At 39.2% G+C, this 23,233-nt stretch overlaps 1 protein-coding gene and 1 pseudogene across 4 annotated transcripts in view; both read left to right on the top strand.

Moving 5' to 3' along the window:
* LOC144662699 (scavenger receptor cysteine-rich type 1 protein M130-like) overlaps positions 1-23,233 on the top strand; it is a 161,072-nt gene that overhangs the window by 74,446 nt on the left and 63,393 nt on the right. For all 4 annotated transcript variants that reach the window (XM_078523559.1, XM_078523556.1, XM_078523558.1 and 1 more), the window contains 3 exons: positions 2,828-3,139; positions 11,889-12,197; positions 21,620-21,928. In XM_078523559.1, coding sequence (XP_078379685.1) covers positions 2,828-3,139; positions 11,889-12,197; positions 21,620-21,928 — 930 coding nt within the window. The remainder of the gene's footprint in view (positions 1-2,827; positions 3,140-11,888; positions 12,198-21,619; positions 21,929-23,233) is intronic.
* Positions 1,103-2,793, top strand: LOC144663198 (uncharacterized; annotated as a pseudogene).

Raw genomic sequence — 23,233 nt, 5'->3', positions numbered from 1 at the left:
ATTTTCTCAAAAAACGTTGCGTCCCGGCGACCTGGCTAGAGTGTTCATATGGGAAAATATTCTTCCCGGTTGCGAGATCTCGGTTGCAGAAACCGAGATATCGGCAACCTGGCTGGCCCACCTTCTCGTATGAACACATCCAAAATTTTACAAAGAAAATAGGAGTGTAATAAAATAAACATTTTGTAAAGTGTTGGTGATTGGCCTCTGAATAAATCAATTTACTTTTGAAAGATAGAAATGGAACTCCAAATTGTTGAGTTTAATTCACATAGATACAACACAAGAATTTAGAAACTGTGGACAAAACACGCCACACTCCAAGCAATGGCCGACACTCGGAACGTTGAATTTTCGATGTGTCATCCATTCAAACAAAAACTCCGGGAACAAAATCGATTGTAATGGAAATTTGCACGCTGTTCCATTAACCAATGGGACATTAAGGACAGAGCCTGTCCCCTTAGCTTGAGAGACCGCGTCTTTCCATTCTGAAAACTGTTCATGGTTCAATACGTATACGTTTTTTACCCTTATTAGTAACGATTTTAAGAGTGCGTCCATGAGAGAACAGGGCAGAAACAGGCAATAGGTGATACAGCTCAAATCACCGATTTCGCCCAAACTTAGCATAAATGTTGGGTATGGTAAGCCATTCACTGTGGCAAAACATTAGCTCAAAATATTTCATTCCCTTGGAGTTATGGCACCTTTTGCAAAATTGGCCATTTTTCACTAATTTATGCATATTTAATTAGCTGACTTTGAATGACCAGTTCCACAAGAAAAAAACTTCTGAAAAAAAATTCACGGCATTATATCTGTGGTTATTAGGCTTTAAGTACAATAATTAACTTCAACCGTCCGATTTGATTTCTTCTCCTCAAACAGTCTTGTGAAAGGTACACAAAATTTAACCGAAACACAGAAGCCATTTGTTTTCTCAATTTGGCACAAAATTGGTACAAAATAGCTAATCAAGCATAATTCTATCGATAACAATCAAAATAGTGGCGAAGAAAAGGCACCTAGGGCATTTTCACCAAAGACCAGCTGTTCCAATTCAATGGGCAATTGGTATGAACAGACCGATTGCGTCGCCATGGGTTCGCCACTGGGACCACTGTTGGCAAACGTTTTCATGGGTTACATCGAAGAACCTCTTGAGCGTGAAGGTAAAATGCCTTCATTCTACAAGAGATACGTCGACGACACCTTAACCATCATGCCAGACCTAACATCAGCGGCTACGTTTCTTCAAGTCCTCAATAATTGCCATCCATCAGTAAATTTCACCATGGAAACAGAGAAAGACCGAGTGCTTCTCTTTCTTAGTATGCAACTGCTGAACAGAGCCCCTAACATCGAGACCAAGGTTTACATAAAACCTACGAACACAGGTCTTTTGCTCCACTATCAGAGCCATGTCGATATTCGATATAAACGAGGGCTCCTGAAAACCATCCTTGATCGTGCATATCGCTTATCATGGTGTTGGGCATATTTTTCCGACGAATGTGACCGATTGAAAGCACTGTTCTCCCGGCTGAAATATCCGGAACAGCTCATCAATACCACCGTCCGTTGTTTTGTTAGTTCAAAGACCGAAGATCGACAACCAATACCAGCCACTGGCGAGAGTCCAACAGTTCGAATAGTACTACCCTTCAAAGATCAGGATTCTGAAGATTTTGTACGGAATCAACTCAACGACCTAAGCCAGAAAACGCGCACAGTCATTCAACCAGTTTTTGTTAGCAACAAAATCAAACAAAAGCTTAAAGTACAAGAGAAAAAAACCACCTATTGTAAACCAGCAGTGTGTTGTATACAGATTTCAATGCGACTTGTGTGATGCGAGTTATGTAGGATATACACTGAGGCATTTACATCAGCGCGTGGACGAGCACAAGAACAAAACATCATCTATTGGCAAGCATTATAGAGATAAACACTGTATTGTCCCAAAAGACCTTGACAAACAGTTTCATGTCATCAAGAAGTGCAAGAATAAGTTTGATTGTTTAGTGCATAGAATGCTAGTAATCAGAGAATTGTCACCATCTCTGAATGTCCAATCAGACTCAATCCGAGCCAAACTATTTGCCTGGCATTGCATATTTTATTATGTTAATCTTAAGCGAACTTTTTCTGACAGTTTATTCTTTTTATTTTTTGTTAACTTGATAATGGAGTCATGACGACTCCGAAACGTCTTTTGTTATTATCGTTTATTTTTACTTGCCTATGTATATCAAAACCCTTGTTTATAAAGTTGTTGCTCATGGGAGATATTTGGCACTAATTGAAGGCTATTTCCAGCAGTACGAAATGTGTACCTTCCACAAGACTGTTTGAGGGAAAGAAATCAAATCGGACGGTTGAAGTAAATTATTGTACTTAAAGCCTTATAACCACAGAATAATTATAATGCCGTGAATATTGTTTTTTCAGAAGTCTTTTTTTTCTTGTGGAACTGGTCATTCAAAGTCAGCTAATTTTAATTAAAAATATGCATAAATTAGTGAAAAATGGCCAATTTTGCAAAAGGTGCCATAGCTCCAAGGGAATAAAATATTTTGAGCTAATGTTTTGCCACAGTAAATAGCTTACCATATTGGGCGAAATCGGTGATTTGAGCTGTATCACCTGTTGCCTGGTCCTCTCATGGATGGACACTCTTTTCTTGGTAAGTGAAAGGTGACTATGGTCAATAGTATAGTTTATTAATAATTCTAATAAAGGTGTATTATACCTTTTCTCTCAAAAACGGCGTCCAAATCGGATAACTAGTCTTACGATTAATCAGCATGGCTTTGTTTAACAGTTCGCCTAGTAGAAGCTGGAAATCCATCTTTTTTTGGTCGTGTTGAAGTGATGTACGATAGTACATGGGGAACAATTTGTGATCACGGCTGGGACTTACAGGACGCTGAAGTAGCTTGCCGTCAGCTTGGATACGATGGAGCTGTGGCAGCACCCACTGACGCAGCATTTGGACAAGGAACCGGTCCAATATGGCTAAGTGACGTAAGATGTGTAGGAAATGAGGAATCAATATCAAAATGCAGTCACCGCTCATGGGGAGTTCACAGCTGTTGGCACAATCAAGATGCTGGCGTATACTGCGAACCCCGAGGTATAGTAAAAGCCACATGGAAAGTTTATTTAACAGTCAAACGAAGTTTGATCACCCTACTATTTTGATCGACAAATATATAATCATTATCTTAGCATCTTTATCTAAGGATTACAATAGTATAACGCAGCGACTCAAAGAATTGTGCAGAATGTAATGGAACCAATGAATTGAAGTTTTTCCTTCATGGCTTTTCTACTCCACGGTTGTGGAGTATAATACATGAGAAAATAGGGTCGGGTGAAAGGCTGCAGGAGAGGAAAGGAAAGGAGAGTAGAAGGGTGCGGAGGTGGGGGTTGCTGAGCCTGCAATCCTTACTGTTTAGCTGTCTTTAGCTGTCCCCATGAAAGCAGGAGAAGAGGCTGGGGAGGAGTCCTTCTCGCAATGCTTGGAACTGTGCTGTCAGTGATGAAGCAGTTCAGTTCTCGTGTGAATAAAATTATACTCGACTGGGGTCCATTACTGAATTTTCTGAAAATTCCTCTCTTTAGCGAGAAATGATTTATTTTCGTGGGTCACTTCATCCTTTTTTTGCGATCGAATCCTGCAAGAACGTGTCAGGGCACGGGACAAATGACACCACGCCAGGAAAATTTCCGGCTGAAATGTGTTTACTGGCTTTAAATTATATCTCGCAATAACACGCGTCTGTATGACTTGCGTGAACAGTTTCCAACTTCGGGTGACAGAATTTTTTTTGTTGAATTGAAAAACACAAAAACAGAAATTACTTACAAGAGGGTTGCTTGTAACTTCCAATACAGGTACCGTAATGATTCGATTTAGCGCCCAAGATCGTGTTCGTCCCGTTTTCACTCTAAGACGACTTGTCCGTCTTAGACAATTTGTCCGTCTCTAGTGTGAAATCGGCCATTGCAAATCGTCCAAGTCAAGTTGCTGATTTCTTATTCTCGAACTCATGATAAGCTCAGTACATCTTAACAAGCACAGTACATAAGACGGCAAGAATCGAAAAATGGATTTGCTCATATTCTTACCACAGATAAAATTTGAAGCAAAACACTGTAGACTTTGTTTGGCTAAATATCGATTTGTTTTCTAGAAAATCGATACTACTTTTTAAAGTAGTATCGAAAGCCTCAGTTTTTCTGTATTAAAATACAGAAAAACTGAGGCTTTCGGAGCCCAAAATTTATGCCGAGTTTGTTTGCTTCGCGTCAAAAAATAAAGCACTCCGGAAGCAAAATACCTGTTAAATATTAAAGAATGACATCAAATCAGTACGTCCAAAGCATTCTCAGCTCTTCAACTCCTTGTATTTACAAGATATAATGAAATTTTTTGACACACTTTTGATTTGCTTCAAAATAGGTCAAACTTGCGAATGTGCGATGGGAAATAATTAATTGAAAATTTGGTATTTGGAAGATAAATGATTGTTCTTTTCGATACCAGAAGGTTTTCCTGGGGAAATGATTTAGTGCGATGCTTTCGAGTCTCGAAGTTGCTAAAAATTCGTCAATTTAACTGACCATGACATAATTGATCTTATCAACATTATGTAAACATTTCACGCAAAGGTTAAATTTTCCTAATGCGAACTTCAACTGTGTCCAATAAAAACATAAACTTGCTTACCTTGGTGTTTGCTGATACATTGTAAAAGCGGTATATGTTGCGGCTATTTCATCTTTTCCTTTGTTCTTTCACTTCGAATATGTTTATGTTTTTTTGTTTTTTTTTTTTTCACCTCGTTGCACGCTTTTATGTTAGATTCGTATGTTAATTTCGTCCTGTACATTTCGTGTTAGTTTTCATTTGCGTCAGTGTATCGTCGACCATCGTTCAATGTGTGTGAGTGCTATTTTCTGGTTCCCTGAACCCCGTTTGGTAAGCCGTTTTGTTCTTTGCTAGTTTTTGTATTTTCTTTATGTCTTTCGCTTCATTCGGTTAGTTGCTCTATTGTAAATTTATTTCATCTTATCTTAGGAATTTACTTTCGTTCATTAAAGGTTGAATTCAATTGTTGGAAACAGTGTGTATGGTGTTTAACGAAGTGATCCTTGTCACTACAGTATTCTTCATTTACGACAAAACCTTAGCCCGAACCGAAGTTGAAGTGCCAGTTCTTTTCCATCAGTGTTTTGCCTTAAATCAACTCCGATTTTTGAAGCTGAGTGGCAGATGAACCCGGGGGGGGGGGGGGGGGGGGGTCGGGGGTACTCCCCTAAAATACCTATACTGTACGGGCATATGCCGCCTAACGGGATCGTGATTTTGGGCTCCCGATCTAGAACGGGGTATCCATTTTAGAGACAATTTCTAGAACGGGGTATGATATTTTATACGCACGAAAGTTTCAAATTATCAGCAACCAAAACGGGGTGTTAAAAAATTGAACTGTTTCTACATCGGGGTATCATTTTCGATGCAATTTTTTTCAAAATCGGGGTGCCACTTTAGAGATCCGGGCGACACATACCCACCCAAAACATACCTGAGTATCCCCTTCGGGCAGATGAATCGATTCGGTCGAAAATTTTACAAATTTAGTAAAGCTCTTCAAATTCTCTACTTTAATTCTTGATATGAAAAAAACAATCTAGTAGAATTCGACTAATTTATGAAAAGGCTGTTGGAAGATGAGAAAATTTCCAAAAGACAACTTTTTCTGTAATTTTTTAGAATGCAAAATAAAGAATGTTATTTGTAACAAACTTGTTTTCCGGTTTTCTCGATTTTCGCGTACATTATTTTCATTTCTGGACACGCGTTTTGAAAAGTACCGCTGACTGTTGGAAGCCATTAAAGATCTTAAGAATGGTAAAGCACCTGGGCAGGACCAGCTTAATGCTGAGCTCTTTAAATGTCATCCAGAGCTTGCAGCAGAGATATTACTCCCACTCTTTGCTAAGGTGTGGAATGGTGAGGGGATACCAAGTGACTGGAGCAAAGGAGTCATCATACCAATTCCTAAGAAAGGCACACTGTCTGACTGTAATAGGCGGGGTATCACTCTTTTATCCTTACCAAGTAAGATCTTCTGTAAGGTTATTGTGAAACGTCTTTCTTTGGCGGTCAATGAAGTGCTGCGACAGGAACAAGCCGGTTTTAGAAAAGGCCGAGGCTGCGCAGAACACATCTTCTCCTTGCGAAACATCATTGAACAGTGTCATGAATGGCAGAGGGGATTGTACATCAATTTTATCGATTTTCAGAAGGCCTTCGATAGCGTGCACAGGGAGAGCTTATGGAGTATCCTCAAGGCGTATGGCATACCTGCACACATTGTCCGAGTGATAAAGCAATTCTACACTGACTTTTGTTGCTCGGTTGGAGGCTCTGACCTGAGCTTCCATGTCAAATCGGGTGTTCGACAGGGATGCGTTATGTCAGCGCTACTGTTTAACATTGTCATCGATTGGGTGCTGTCTCGAGCTACTGAAGACAGAAGGAGAGGAATACGCTGGACGCTATCAACTGTCCTGGAGGACCTGGATTATGCCGATGACATTGCTTTGCTGTCCCATTCTTTTAGTGACATGCAGGATAAAACTGACCGGCTTAATAGATTCTCTCGGCAGGTAGGGCTTAAGATCAGCCCTCAGAAGACAATAGTATTGCCTGTCAACATCTCAGCACCATTGTCCATCAAAGTGGGACAGCTAGACCTTGAAACGACCCAACAATTCAGCTATTTGGGTAGTACAGTCTGCAGTGATGGGTGGGGGGGGGGGGCTGACATCGACATCCGACAGAGGATTGGTAAAGCTAGGGGGGCCTTTGCAAAATTGCGACCCGTATGGAGGAGCAAAAACTACAGCAGAAGAACGAAGATTAAGAATGCCGGTCTCTAAGAATCAGATAATTTCTCGATTTCGCGGCAAGAGGATGGAACTTCGATTTCTTTCATACTTTTATGTTAGATAGGCTAGGGTATAACTTAAATCACTGTATAGTTCTTTCGATTGAATATCCTTTTATTTTAAAGAAAAATTCAAATAACAAAAATCCGTTAAAATCGTCATTTGAGGCGCTAAATTATTCATGATTTTTGCACGAGTTTCAGAGCCTCGCGTGCAAAAACAAATCACTCTACCGTCTTTTAAACACTCAAACCATAGTTAGCAATCTTTAAACTTCTACTGAAATGATTTTGGGAAATATTGCGTTGTTCTTTGTAGACAAAATAATTTTATTTCGAAGGCATACAATTCACTGCTGTAAAAGTACTTGGTAAATAAAATTAATTTTCACCATGTGCGAAACCTTCAAATCGTTTAAGTTTCTGGTGGTTGAATGTTAGAAGAATGGTGTATAAATCCCTGTAAAAATTTCTCCGGGCAAATGATTAAAAGCGACGTGAGATCTTTTTGAATTCGGTTAAATATGCAAATATTTGACCTTCCGCGGTCAACTTTGAAGTTACGGGTCAGAAATAATTTTTGTTCCGTGTTCCAAGTCCTAACCCATTTAAGACCAAATTAAGCATATGAAAAAAATATGTAATTTTCTAACCTTTATCTGCTGTAAAAGGTAGGTTCGAAGGCCATTTTAGCATGATTACGGCTCTTATCATTCGTCGCATCTGAGCTTCGTTTTCCTTCCGCGGTCAACTTTGAAGTTACGGGTCACGGACATGAATGACATGAATATTTCAATCCGTGCACAAGTCTTAACCCATTTTGGGTCAAAATAATCACACACAAAAACATTATGAAATATTCTAACCTTAATCTGCTGTAAAAAAGCAGGTCCGAAGGCCTTTTAAGCACGATTTCGGCTCCAAGCATCCGTAGTAATTTGAGCTTCGTTTGTGTAAGTATGTCATATTTAGTGGTCGAAATCCAATCTGTGATCAACTTTCGGCGCTTCTCGTCACCACTGCATCTTCTTCGACGGCATACGCCGATTGTTAGTATTGTCTCGTTAATAGTACACAAAAAAATAACATCTGATCGCTAAACGGCATGATGTCGGCGCTTACAGTAGCTTACAGTCCCATCTTGCAATGGGCCGTCTGTTCGTCACGCAATACTGTGTCATGGACATTGTGGGTGTACTGTACTGTGGGTGTGGGAAAGGTTGAATATGCGGAAATGCTTGATTTAATACTTTATGACAAGTACGTACTCGAGCCAGCAACAACAACAAGTACAGTGATATCTTTAGGCAGACAAGATAAAGCACACGTACTGTAAGGTGATAAGCGTTTGGTACAGTGTAATGCAACTGTTCGCGAATTCGGTTGCTCGCGCGGGCTTGGTTGTAATACCGGGGGTGGAAGGAGGATATAAATCTTTACTAAACAAGTAGAGTTTTTAAGTAGTTATTTCCTTTTTTACTGTAGAACCGAAAACGAAGAGAAAAACTCGCGTCTATGTTTTTTTGGGGGCGAGGGGGTGGGGGCCGGGGGGTTCTTGGTTGGTTGGTTAGCAAAGTTTTATTTTTTTCACAAAGAAATTAATACTGGGACTTGTGACTGCTGATGTCCTTCTCACACGACAGTAGAGGAGCGATTTCAGTGTGACGCTTTCGAACTTTAGAATCAAAACCGCAAACTCCACGAACAAGGGCTTAAAAGAACAACAACCTGGCCAGTGAAATAAACTGAACTTTGAAAAAATTGTTCACGCGCTGCCTTTAAGCAAACAGACGGTGCCAATAACTAGCACGACCAAGGTTTTGTTTACTTAGGAAGCCACTAAATTAAATTTGGCGATTTTTTCACACGCCGGAATTGCCATAGCAATTTGCTTATCCTTTTTAGCATAGAGTTTTAGCACTGAGTTTTTTTAACATGTTTTAATTTCGGTTAAACTTCAAATTAGTTATTGTTGAATTTAGACATCATGAATTCGACAGTATGTTCAAAACGGCACCCCAAGAAAGTACTTTGTTACAGGTTGACGAATGACCACCCGAAGCCACAGGTCACCCAGATTTGCCGTAGGACGAAAAAAAAAATTGCGATGCAATGTTTTTATTAAGTTGCCACTCGATCACGAAAAAAAAAATCAAAACTTGTCGTTACTTCTATCATTAACCATTTATACAGGACATGCGATATTTGGTTAGGTATCTTTGTGAAAAAAAATAAAACTTTGCTAACCAACCAACCAAGAACCCCCCGGCCCCCACCCCCTCGCCCCCAAAAAAACATAGACGCGAGTTTTTCTCTTCGTTTTCGGTTCTACAGTAAAAAAGGAAATAACTACTTAAAAACTCTACTTGTTTAGTAAAGATTTATATCCTCCTTCCACCCCCGGTATTACAACCAAGCCCGCGCGAGCAACCGAATTCGCGAACAGTTGCATTACACTGTACCAAACGCTTATCACCTGACAGTACGTGTGCTTTATCTTGTCTGCCTAAAGATATCACTGTACTTGTTGTTGTTGCTGGCTCGAGTACGTACTTGTCATAAAGTATTAAATCAAGCATTTCCGCATATTCAACCTTTCCCACACCCACAGTACAGTACACCCACAATGTCCATGACACAGTATTGCGTGACGAACAGACGGCCCATTGCAAGATGGGACTGTAAGCTACTGTAAGCGCCGACATCATGCCGTTTAGCGATCAGATGTTATTTTTTTGTGTACTATTAACGAGACAATACTAACAATCGGCGTATGCCGTCGAAGAAGATGCAGTGGTGACGAGAAGCGCCGAAAGTTGATCACAGATTGGATTTCGACCACTAAATATGACATACTTACACAAACGAAGCTCAAATTACTACGGATGCTTGGAGCCGAAATCGTGCTTAAAAGGCCTTCGGACCTGCTTTTTACAGCAGATTAAGGTTAGAATATTTCATAATGTTTTTGTGTGTGATTATTTTGACCCAAAATGGGTTAAGACTTGTGCACGGATTGAAATATTCATGTCATTCATGTCCGTGACCCGTAACTTCAAAGTTGACCGCGGAAGGAAAACGAAGCTCAGATGCGACGAATGATAAGAGCCGTAATCATGCTAAAATGGCCTTCGAACCTACCTTTTACAGCAGATAAAGGTTAGAAAATTACATATTTTTTTCATATGCTTAATTTGGTCTTAAATGGGTTAGGACTTGGAACACGGAACAAAAATTATTTCTGACCCGTAACTTCAAAGTTGACCGCGGAAGGTCAAATATTTGCATATTTAACCGAATTCGAAAAGATCTCACGTCGCTTTTAATCATTTGCCCGGAGAAATTTTTACAGGGATTTATACACCATTCTTCTAACATTCAACCACCAGAAACTTAAACGATTTGAAGGTTTCGCACATGGTGAAAATTAATTTTATTTACCAAGTACTTTTACAGCAGTGAATTGTATGCCTTCGAAATAAAATTATTTTGTCTACAAAGAACAACGCAATATTTCCCAAAATCATTTCAGTAGAAGTTTAAAGATTGCTAACTATGGTTTGAGTGTTTAAAAGACGGTAGAGTGATTTGTTTTTGCACGCGAGGCTCTGAAACTCGTGCAAAAATCATGAATAATTTAGCGCCTCAAATGACGATTTTAACGGATTTTTGTTATTTGAATTTTTCTTTAAAATAAAAGGATATTCAATCGAAAGAACTATACAGTGATTTAAGTTATACCCTAGCCTATCTAACATAAAAGTATGAAAGAAATCGAAGTTCCATCCTCTTGCCACGAAATGTTGGATTCTAAGCGACCGGCATTCTTAAGATCTACCAAGCTTGTGTACTCTCTGTACTACTCTACGGATCTGAATGTTGGAGAATGACTGTGCACGACTTGAAAAAGCTGCAAAGCTTTCACACATCTTGTCTCCGAAAAATCTTGCACATCTTTTGGCCACAAAAGATCTCCAACAACGAGCTCTTTAAATTGACAGAACAGGAGGACATGAGTATTGTTCTCACACGGAAACGATGGAGTTGGGTTGGTCATGTGCTCCGTAGAGAATCTACCAGCATTTCTAAAGTTGCTCTCAGATGGACACCAGAGGGTAAAAGAAAAAGAGGCCGTCCAAAATCCACCTGGAGAAGAACTGCAGAAGCAGAACTTCAGGCTCTAAATCTGACCTGGGGGCAAGCTTCGCGGCTTGCAAAGGACCGACAAAAATGGAGGCGACTTGTTGATGTCCTATGCGCCACTGGGCGTTTAAAGGATTAATGACTGACTGTTGTGTCGTTCTGTAGCTCATCCTCGCGATAAGCCTCGCAAAGCCATTGCTTTCTTTGGCTCAGCGGTGTGCGTATTGAGAATTACACTCGAAGCAAGGCGAGAACTAACAAAAAAGGTCGGACCACATATGGCACCGGGCCGGAATCGCACCTGGACCACATTGGTGGAAGGCGAACGCTCTCAGCACTGCGCCAACCCTGCTCCCTCAAATACGAAACAGGTCCAACTATTTCGGGGGAACCAGTTAAAGTTTCTGAGAGACCCTTTCTCGCGTCCTTTTACCGCAACCTTCTCTGTTCTGAAAAGAATATTACCGCAAGAATATCATAAGGTTTTCTAGTACAAATATGTGCCATTCCGTTTTTCTTATAAAAGAACGAAAGGTCCTCCCACCCAACATCCCTTTTACAAAAATAATTAAATAATCGATATTGATAAGTTTATCAATCTTCATAGTTAACACCAAAGGGATTAAGTGGATAAGCAGGTTTGCGAGCGACAGAAAACCAGAACACCTTCACAAAAATGCATTCGAAATTTGACGACAACCCCTTTTCTTAGTGTTGTCCTTTGTCTGCTATTTAATTCAGACGAAGTAGCTAATGTTAATTCTTTCTATGTTTCTCCAGCTCGTCTTGTTGGAGGGTCATCTGACAGGGAAGGTGCAGTACAAGTTTACTATAACAACACCTGGGGCTGGGTGTGTGATGACCAGTGGGACAAAAGAGACGCGGATGTGGTTTGTCGAATGATGGGTTATACAGGAGCATCGTCCGTGCCTGGCAAAAGTTCAGCTATTAACCAGGGTGATTTGATATGGATGAACAATGTACAGTGTACTGGAAATGAAAACTCGCTCTTCTCTTGCGTTCGTGGATGGAGGAATGACAGCTGTATAAGTGGTTATAAAGCTTGGGCAGCGTGCAGTGTTCTTGAAGGTGAATATCGTAAATGTGAAGATCTGGATAGACTTAGTTATCTGTTTCACGGCATAAAAATTTTAAAACTTGTTTTGCTTTGAGAAAAACACGTTACCATACTCAGTCATTCAGTACATGCATGTCAGTCATTATCACTGGGCATCATTTGTACCGGTATTTTAAAGTATTCCTCTCAAACAAAATTAAGTACAAAAAAGTTCTTAGAACAGTGAAAATTACGACAGAAAACCGCACTGCATTGAAATTGCGCATTGCCATTTTTAAAGAAGATAAGATTGATTTTAACTTGACGGTCTATCCAATTGCATTTCGAAATCCGTTTCAATGACGCTTTCTACTCGCTTTTTACTCTATCACGGTTTAATTTTATATTTCGCGGTTTCATTACAACTGTAAAAACTGAATTCAATTATTTAATTATTTTTAAAAGATTCCCTTTTCGAAAGAGATTTAAGAGGCCGTCTTTCTGAAAAGCACCCACTCAAATTCACGTCAAAAAAAAATTGCCTGAAACTCTGGCAACTGAAAGACTTTACTGAGGCTAGAACAGGGGCGGGGCCGAAAACTCCTCAAGTTTTCGTATCTGAATCATCCAACAAAAAGTGACGTCACATCCGGTCGAAAAATGGCGCCGCGCTCGTTTTCGCGAAGTTTAAAAGTGAAGTTTCAGCACGGGTAAGATTTCTTCGTATTTGTGAACCAACACTTTCGTGGTATTTTATAATGAGGATATCAGAAGTGGAGTCATTGCTTCGACTTCCTGAGCAAAGATTTTGGCAAGAGAGAGACGTTTATTGTCGTTTTGCTGGGGAAAAACAGAGACCGAAGTGCCATTTCATGGCGGATATTTTACACTCTGAAAACAAGTGGCGTTTCAACTTTTGGCTCTAGTAGTTCCTGATGCATCATTAACGTCATGTTCAATAGCCCACGATCTCTTCAACACCATGGTTAAATATTGGTGGTAACTGTTTGCAGTGGTTAGTGCGGGAAGGTAATTAACGCTCGCCGTAAAATTTTGGAAGTCGCTGTCACAGAAGCTGTTGTTGTTCTTCGGCCACGTGTGTTCATGAGTCGAGGGAAGCTGAAGGTTGGTCTTTTATTTTTCTGACTTTTTGTTGTTTCCAGTGGCAAACACTTCATGTCCATTCGGCTTTTAAGGATACCAACCACATGTTTGCACCGTGATCATGGACTTATCAAGTATTTCCAATGCCAATTCCCAATTGGTAATAATAATAATAATAATAATCAACGTCGCCACAAAATTTCTTACTTTTCAAGTTGTTGTTTTTTAAAAAACGCATTTAGTGAGGATTTAAACCTACCGGATACGAATCACTGATCTCCTCTTCTGTCGATGATGACAGCATTGAAGTCGCTAAGAAAATCGGAGCGTCCAGTAGAATGAGTCGTGTTTTGGAGTCAGATCAGAGTAGTGATGGCAGCAAGTTCAAGAAGTATGTATGTATGTATGTATGTATGTATGTATGTATGTATGTATGTATGTATGTATGTATGTATGTATGTATGTATGTATGTATGTATGTATGTATGTATGTATGTATGTATGTATGTATGTATGTATGTATGTTTATGTCTGTCTGTCTGTCTGTCTGTCTGTCTGTCTGTATGTATGTATGTATGTATGTATGTATGTATGTATGTATGTATGTATGTATGTATGTATGTATGTATGTATGTATGTATGTATGTATGTATGTATGTATGTATGTATGTATGTATGTATGTAAGTATAAGGACAGGACGGCTAGACAAGAAAAAGAAAGACTTAAGTGACTTTTTCTGTGGTTTTATATAAAGGGTGTCTTTGTAGACCTTATGTGTTGCAGAGTGATGAAAGCATAATTTCTAGACCTGAACTCAAACAATTACAAGGGTAGTCCGAGTACCGCATTTTAGAAATGCATGTAAGCATAATGCCCTGCCTTTCGGATTCGGAAAATGGAGGTACTTTTCGAGAAGTAAATCTAAGAACTTTAAGGTAATGCACTTGTTTATATATAAATGAAAATACGAGTTAAATAGCCCAATTTCGATATTTTAAAATTCAGCATAAAACAATAGACATCACAACGAGGCTCCGGGGAATAAACCCCACAAACTCTATAGTTTAGTCCCCGGAGCCTCGTCCTGAAGTCTATTGTTTTAGGCTAAATTTTAATATATCGAAATTGGGCTATTCACATGATTTCATGATTTCATTCATGCTTTTCGAATGTACTTCAGTGTGCAGCTACCTTATTATAGGAAATAAACGATTCATGATAATATTAACGCGAATTTTTTAAATTCGCGTTAATTTAAGTCGCGTTAATTTTTGTTAACGTTAATTTCCGCGCCGTTAATTAAGTGGAGCGTTAATTCCCATGACCTAAATTTCCATTATTTTGGCCCCAATTTCTCGATACAGTCCAGACTTTCTTGACTCCTAGAAAAAGGCATTATTTCATCAGGGTAGAAATTTGCCGGTTCTCTGTAAAAGTCAGATTCCTCCGCTTAACCTCTACATTTAGAACTGGGAATTTCATAATGAAAGTGAGTGCTGGCGAAGGTGGATAAAACGCTGGGAGCTGAATTGAACAGTCAACAGGTCTGGAAAACTTTTGAACTTTGAAGGCCCATGACAACTTCGAGACGGACAGAATGTGTAATTCATACACCTTATTCATAAATGGCGGAACGAGCGGGAGAGTTTGGGTCGAGTACATGAAAGCGAGGCGAGTGAGGCTTCGGCTTCGAACTAAAACAAAGAAAAGTATGGCGAATTGAAGTAGTATTTGATAATTCTTGAAATATCTCGTCGGTTAGAAAGCGATTCCTAGGTTTTGATGACTGCCATTGGAATCTCTGGTTTGTCAACTGCAGATATGACCGTATGGTTTCGAATTCAACGCAAATCATGGAAAAAATTTCGTCGGAATTCATGTACTCGACCCAAACTCATCTGCGCGTTCCGCCATTTATGAATAAGGTGTATTACATATGCACGAACCCCACTTGAGTGGGGTTCGTGCATATGAGCCTAATAACGAGTGGCGTATCGGTGAAAACCAGTATTCCGAGCCGACTCGAAACTGACTCGATTGCTCGAAAGCGATATAAGTCTAGAACTCCAGCTGTTTAGTTTCGAAAAAGTTAGCTGATAGTTTGGAAGAATGAGGCAGTAGCATTGTTTGAAATCTTGTTGATTATAATGGCAAAATAATATGAAGAAAGATTTTGTTTGTTCGATCTTCTAAATAAACACGCGCCGACAGAGCTAGCGTGATTTCACACACAGTGTTTCAGGAGCGTCACAACAAAATATATCTCTACTCGGAAGGGGCTTAGGAAGGTGTTTATAACAGCAAAACACTCATAATTTAGATCAAAATGATGCGCCGAGTAGAGTATTCTTACGATATTTTTTTTTCGAACAAAAGATTTTGTCTGGTCTACGCGCCAACTAGACTTGCCACAAGTCGACTCTTTTGAGCGACGAAGTCGCCAACAAGCGTGATTTTTCCGTTGTTTAGGAGCGTCCGACATTCACAAAAATTAAATCTCCGCTGAAACACACCGAAGAAAGGTAAAAAAAGAAAGAAGAAACCACGGATACTATGGCCACCAGAAAAGGAGGAATGACAGCCTGACTCAGATAAACCGGGAGGAGAGTTTTACCCCTGTTTCAAGCCACATTCCACCTAAACTGGTACCAAAAGAAAAAACGACAAACAGAAAGGGAGTGAGAAAACAAAACAGCCCGAATAGCGCAAAATTGCAACAGTTTTGCTGCAACGCAAAGTCATTGCGGTCAGTAAAGCTAGACCCACAGAATCGGTCTTACTTTTCCCTAACAATTTCTTTAAAAGCTTTCCGTCAAACGCTTCAATGCTCAAATTAGCCTGGCCATGTAAAGAAAGAAAAACACCCAGTCACTATTGAAAAACGCCAGTTATCGGCGTGCAAAAATATAGTTCAGTGCAAAGTACAGCCGCAAGTTGCTGAAGGGCACAAAACGCTTCTAATTTGAGGTGCTAGAAACTAAGAAAATACCGCCGGGGCGGAAAACACAAAGAAAAAACATTTGCTCTTAAAACAAAGCCTTACGCGAAACTTAATGTTAGCATTCAACATTATACGGCGGCAAACAGAACCGACTAATGCACATATCAAACATTTTGGAAGGACCTTGCGAAAAAATTTTCGCTCATGAGCATATTATACATGTATATTATGCCAGTTTCAAAATCCCTTGTGTTGCGGCTGTTCCACTCACGCATATAATTTTCCATTTACAAAACACTAGTGTAAACTGTAGTGCGGTGGCCGTACCACTCACGCACACATTCTTCCATTTTCATAACTCCTGTGCGGTGGCCGTACCACCCACGCACATATTCTTCCATTTTCATAACTCTTGTGCGGTGGCCGTACCACTCACGCACATATTCTTCCATTTTCAAAACTCTTGTGCGGTGGCCGTACCACTCACGCACATATTCTTCCATTTTCACAACTCTTGGTCGAATAAATAAAAATTACTGAAAAAAAAAACGAAATCTCAAAGTTATTAAAAAATATTCAATTAATACAGACAACAGTCCTGCGCGCAAGCCCTGCACTTGTTATTAACATGTTTATGGACGTTTATTAAAGTTTTCTTTCAAACTTGTTCATGTGTACATGTTTTAGTGTTTATGATTTGTGTCATTAAATAAGCTGAAGTTTAACTACAGTCAACTCTCACTTTGCGGACACCTCGCTATTACGGAAAAAAGACAGATCCCCGGAGAAAGCTATAGAGTTTTGACTGGAAATGACTCCCACTATTATCGAATTACGGACAGGGTAACAACATGACAGTTTTTTTATTGTTTTGACTCTCGATAAAGCGGATACCATAATCTTCGCATATAACAAAAAGATCAAAGATCGAGCCCGCATCCTCCATTCCCAACGGATACTTAGCAATTTCATCAGCAGCCAGCACGCCAAAACATATGATCAGTGGTTTATAATTTAACTGCGCAATTTATCTTGCATATTTTATCAGTGAGTCTGTGTATTGAAATCTTTAGTGTAGAATTTTTCCGTCAAACATTGCTTTACATAAAACGAAGGGAACTAAAAAAAAATTCAATCAAATCGTAACGCGAACAACATTATTCAATATTACCTTTGATACTGATCATATGCTGCATGTTGTGTGCAGTATGTGGCCCTAAATCCGTGACACTTTCGGTTCATCGTGCATTTTTCCGATAGGAAACAAAGTTTTAATAAAACCGAACCGTTCCAAAGATTTCTTGATCTGTTTGCTCTCTTAACTTCGCTCGAAGGCTTTCCTGCCGGCGGTGAAGTCGAAAATTTCAAGTCGACGTGAAGGAAGGTGAAGTTTGTTTTCGCGATGTTTATTTGTTCATGGTGCCTCAAATTAACTGGTTTTCTTTACACTTCAGTATATTTGAAATAAGCACGCTAAAAGAGGTAATTTTTGGTAGAATTGATGTATAGAAAATGTTCTTTCGATTTGTGCCAAAAATTTGATTGACCGCTTGAGTTTCCGTCCAAAGTATTAAAAATGTGCAAGAAACTTCTTTAGATTAGATTTTGAACAATTGTTGCGTAAATATTGCGTGCTGTCCGGACCAAGGACCCGCTGTCCGGACCAACTGCCGTTACAACCGTTTTCGATATTACAGAGTAATCGAATAAGCACAGAAGCTGTTGTCTTGTCACATGTTAGCTGGATGGCACGGTAACTTACAGGACAAATTTCAGCTCACTGCTCTTCTTCTAAGATGAGAAATACACGATCGCGTCTTTTTCGTCTGGACCAAGGGCCACATACTGTACCATGAATTACAAACAACTTTAGAAAATTTCATATCGCTGGAACATTTAAGGCCTTTGGGAACGTTCTAGAGACAAAGAAATGTCTTGGGCCCCGGCTGCCATAACAAAATTTTTATGTCCTGGCCAGGGCTGCTCTGCGCACTCCATTCACCCGCGCCAGGGTCCATTTATGTAACAGCGGTGAAGCAAGAAAAAATCTGAATAAAATCGAAATTTGTTCTCTAGTTTGGTCTCTCTTGATGAATGGGCAAATAAAGTAAATTTTAGAATCGGCGATTTACCTTTTAAACTGGAAGTCTTGCGAAATTAGAGTACTGATAACAGATTTTCCCAACACAGTACTTGTTTGCCGTCGGTGGATAGTGAACAGAACACTACTGGCCTATTTTTAAAAAGTATAAGCTTAGAGCGATTTAAGTAAATAGCCGGCAAGCTTAAGGGCCTGTTTACAAGCAGGAAGGGTAACCCTAGGTGCTAGGGTTACCCTAGCAAGAGGGTTAGAAGATAGCCCGGGTTTACAAGCAAAATTCGCAGGAAGGGTAACCCTACTTACCCGGGTCAACTTACACCGGTTACGCCTCAGTTAACCTTGTAAAATTTTGTCGTTAGAAACTGTTATTCGAAAATAATTCCGTTCCAGTGCAAAAATACGACCAATTGTGGATGAACACGATGTTTCTTGGTCACAATTCGCTGTTTTTGTCGGTATTTTTAAACATATTTAGCTTTTTAGAGCCAAAATAAAGTTGTCCCGGGGTAGGCGAGTTATCCCTAGCAGAGCGTTTACAAGGCGCTAGGGTTACCCTAGCTGCTAGGGTAACCCTACCACTCAGCTAGGGTTACCCTAGGTGCTAGGGTAACCCTAGCGCCTTGTAAACACGTCGATGAAAAAAAGAAGAAATATGGGAGCGCTAGGGTAACCCTAGGTGCTAGGGTAACCCTATGTGCTAGGGTTACCCGCCTGCTTGTAAACAGGCCCTAAGATGTGTATTAATATTTATTGTCACCTGCAATTCTTCTGCGACGTTAGTCCAATGTGCTCAATGAACCTCAACGAGACGTGTGTGTTGGGAAGACCGGGGTGAAGTTGGGATTGGCTTTGGAACTGAAGTTTATAGTTACTGGGTGGATAAAGGAAGCTCTTAAAGTGCAGGGCTTGCGCACAGGACTGTTGTCGGTACAGTATTAATTTAATATTTTCTAATAACGTTGAGATTTCGTTTTTATTTTTTATTTTTTCGGCATTTTTTTTATTTATTCGTCCCTCGCACAAAAGGCTGACTCGTCTTTTATTCATTTTACGATTTGATTGAATTTTTTCCAGGAGTTATTTATTAATTTTTATTTCTATTTCCATTTTTATAGATTTTTTTTTTAATTTTGAGTTTTTTTGACCCTCGACTAGTTACCCTCGATCCACAAAAGGGTAAAGCAATCAACGCACCTTTACCCCTATCTATGTTAGACATCTCCCATTTTATGTAAACTAAAAATATTAAAAGAATAGCAAGCATAAAAACTTTTATTTGCAAACAAATAAATTCATATAAATTTTCTATTTTTTTGTTCAGTAATTAAATACGACAAATTAATAAGGACATACTTTCCATATGAAAGTTTAAGGTACTTGCACTTGCAAATTATACTTATGTTCATAACTCTCTCGTTAAAATACAAAATTTCTTAAGTTTTGTGAGCTCGTCCACGGAAACCGGCGACGGGTTGCCTTTTTCACTTGCCTACAAACTTTAAATTTCAACAGACGGTTGAAATCACTATTTAAGACTACTACATCTGCCAAAACGTTAGAGTTAAAAAGAATTGCCAATGAAAATAATGTGTTTTCAATTGTTGTATCGCTCACTTTCCGAAAATATTCCCAAACAATTTTCAGTTAGCAATTTAGTGAAATTCAGAAAACGAGTAACTCCAAACGATCTTCGAGTCGTGGTTGTTTTTGTAGCTCAGGACCAAGACACTATAATTTTGTCTATGTAAAAAAGTTCAGCAAAGCGAAACATACTTTCTTAAACCAAAAGATAAATATTTTACTCTACCAAAGGTTGCGTTTTTTATGTTTTTTGTTCACCCTTCGAGCGCGCATACATTGCCTGTGTAATATTTAATTTAGCACCTTTTTTTCATCCTATAATCGGATGTTTTCCATCAAACACCTCGTAAAATTAGGTCGATGATTTGCCATTATTTCGGAGTATTGTATGTAAAAAAAGTTCAGCAAAGCGAAACATACTTTCTTAAACCAAAAAATAAATATTTTACTCTACCAAAGGTTGCGTTTTTTATGGTTTTTGTTCACCCTTCGAGCGCGCATAAATTGCCTGTGTAATATTTAATTTAGGGAGTTTATCACTGTAAACGGAAAGCAACTTTTTTTCATCTTATAATCGGATGTTTTCCATTAAACACCTCGTAAAATTAGGTCGATGATTTGCCATTATTTCGGAGTATTTTTTGAATTATTTTTTTTTAGTTTTTATTTGTCTTCTGAGTGAAATGGTCACACGGCATTTTCTCGTGCGTCTCACGCGTCTCGTCGTACGTACGTACGTACGGCGCAAGCGCCCGTGAACCATACCGCTAACAATGATGACCATGAAAAATCAAATGCATGGTTCTCCTATTTCTATTCATGTATGATCAAGAACATGAAATGTTGCAAAAAGCAAATTCAAATACATGGAAGCAAATTCAGATATGACATACTCGAATGAGTACCTGCACCACCATTCGGTCTAATCACGCAGGTTTACCGCTTCTGTCACACAACATATCTTGAAATATCCATAGCCATCTCGCTAAATCACAGTTTGTGAACTTACTTCGAACTAGGACGCCCTGCTTCAAACAAGCAGCTGTGAACCACTACTCGTAATACCATTCGAAACTGTCGCGTTCACTTCTACATCTACATCTACATTGAATTAGGTCGGTAAAAATCTGGAGATATCACATCAAGCGTTAAAAACTAAAAGGAATGTTAAAAATGTTAAAAACTAAATAAAACTAAAATGAATGTTAAAAATGTTCAAAAGTAAATAAAACTAATACATTCAGCTTTTTTACAAACAACCTTGAAAAAAGCTGTTTATATCGATGAATATCTGCCCTAGGTCTTGAGGGCAGGGCATCGAGCGAAGCAAGGTCCCAACAGAAAGCTGAGAGAACAAGGGGTGTTATTCTTCCAAAACGGTTTAGGGCAGGTTTGCAATTGGTTAGTAAAAGATCTACTACACGGCTAAATGATTCAAAAACAGCTATAAAAATTTGCCGGTCCAATATTCAGTACATATTAGACCAGCAGAAACATTGTAATTAGTTGCTTTAGCGACTGGCCCTAGGCGTACAAACATAACAATGATATTGGTTGTCTGAATATCACACGTAGTTCTTTTTGGTTTATTAAGAGGGAACTCGCCAATCCTGCGACAAGGCCAGATTTGGGTACAAACTCTTATGTGTTGAGAAATTGTCTTGCTATCTTGCTGTTTTTAAACAATGTTAACGCATCCGTCTTCTTGTTTTGTTACAATCAACAGTCCGGTTAGTAAATGCCGGAAATTTTTCATCATTTGGTCGTGTTGAAGTGCTGTATGGTGGTATATGGGGACCAATTTGTGATAGCAGCTGGGACTTACGGGACGCTGAAGTAGTTTGTCGTCAGCTTGGATTCGATGGAGCTGTGGTAGCAGCTCATAATGCAGCATTTGGACAAGGAACAGGCCCGATATGGCTGGGTAACATGAGATGTGTAGGAAATGAGAAATCAATATCAGAATGCAGTCACCGCAGATGGTATGGGCACTGTGGGCATTCTGAGGATGCTGGCGTACACTGCAAACCCCGAGGTAAAATAACAGTTACATGAAAGATAACAAGGAAAACAATTAGTTAATCATCATCTTATTTATTGTAGAGACTTCTATCATAATTCTCTTACACCTATAGATTTAAGGCTCATGGATATTATTTATAATGGGATATTAGTTTACGCCTATGTGTGCCTGAACTTAAAACCTGGCTATGGTATGTACTAAGTCAAGATGAGCTGATTCAATTCAAGAAATTTAGCAAAACTATATCAGCAAAATTTTTTAGCAGCATTATACCAAAAGCTCAAATTTATTCCGATAAGTGTGGACGGGGCCTGAAATAAGACATTAAGCTAAAGTGAAGCAGTTGTTCGTCCTTACTTGTAGTCTAGTCGAGAACAAAGGTTCATGACCAATCAGATCGCTTGTAAACCTCAGTTATTTTCATAATTTATATAGTGACCCGTTGAAGCATATGTCAGATTTTGACCAATGCAAACAATTAGGGACTGTTGTAAACAATATAGGTTGCACTCGATTGATGCTATAAGTTTTTGATTGCCAATGTTCACCTAATAAACTGTTCGATTTACCTTGAAAGGCGTGGATCATCGTTACAGCTCTCTAAACAAACCAATAAGGAAGCCAAAATGCAAGGAGATCTTTTTGTTTTCAGTTACATATTGAGGGGCGCTTTCTATTCCACCAAACATTTAAATTTGCGAAAATTTTCAGTGGCGAATGGAACAACTGAACCGCATTCCATTCACATTCCATTCACAATTCAAGACTCCCTGCAACTTTTGTTTGCCTTTGAGTCGTTCGATGACCTTGAGGGACACCAAATTTTATTTTTTCATTCCCCCACAACAGGGTCCTTTCAAAAACCATAACGGCAACTAAAACGTCGCCACATATAAGCTTTAATGAAGAAGTTCAATCCAAAATGGCACTTTCTTTCTTCACGCCAACGAAAATGCAACTTGAAGATATCATAGTCGCCAAAATTTCAGGTTTTCAAATTGTAAAAAACCATGAAATCCTTGTCTGAAGTAGTCCGAAAATCGAGAACCGGCCGCCGCCATCTTGGAGTAAGATGCGCAGTACGTTTTGCCGCGGTGTTCGTTCAACTGCCTACGTAGTGTAGCGTAAACTTTCTAATTTATGTCATCAAGTTCAGTGAATATATAAAAGCGCGATGAAGAAATTAATGAAGAAATTAATCGGAGGGTTATAAAATAAATAAACCCCTTTCTGGCTTGCTGGTATATTGGAGGATAATGCCCTTGGCTGAAAGATTGTCCTCAAAATTTCACAGTTGCCCTTGAAGCTACGCTTCTC

Source organism: Oculina patagonica, chromosome 8 (assembly GCF_052425735.1).
Source record: "Oculina patagonica isolate OP01 chromosome 8, crgOcupat, whole genome shotgun sequence".
NCBI lineage: Eukaryota > Metazoa > Cnidaria > Anthozoa > Scleractinia > Oculinidae > Oculina > Oculina patagonica.
This window is presented reverse-complemented; position numbering and strand designations above follow the sequence as displayed.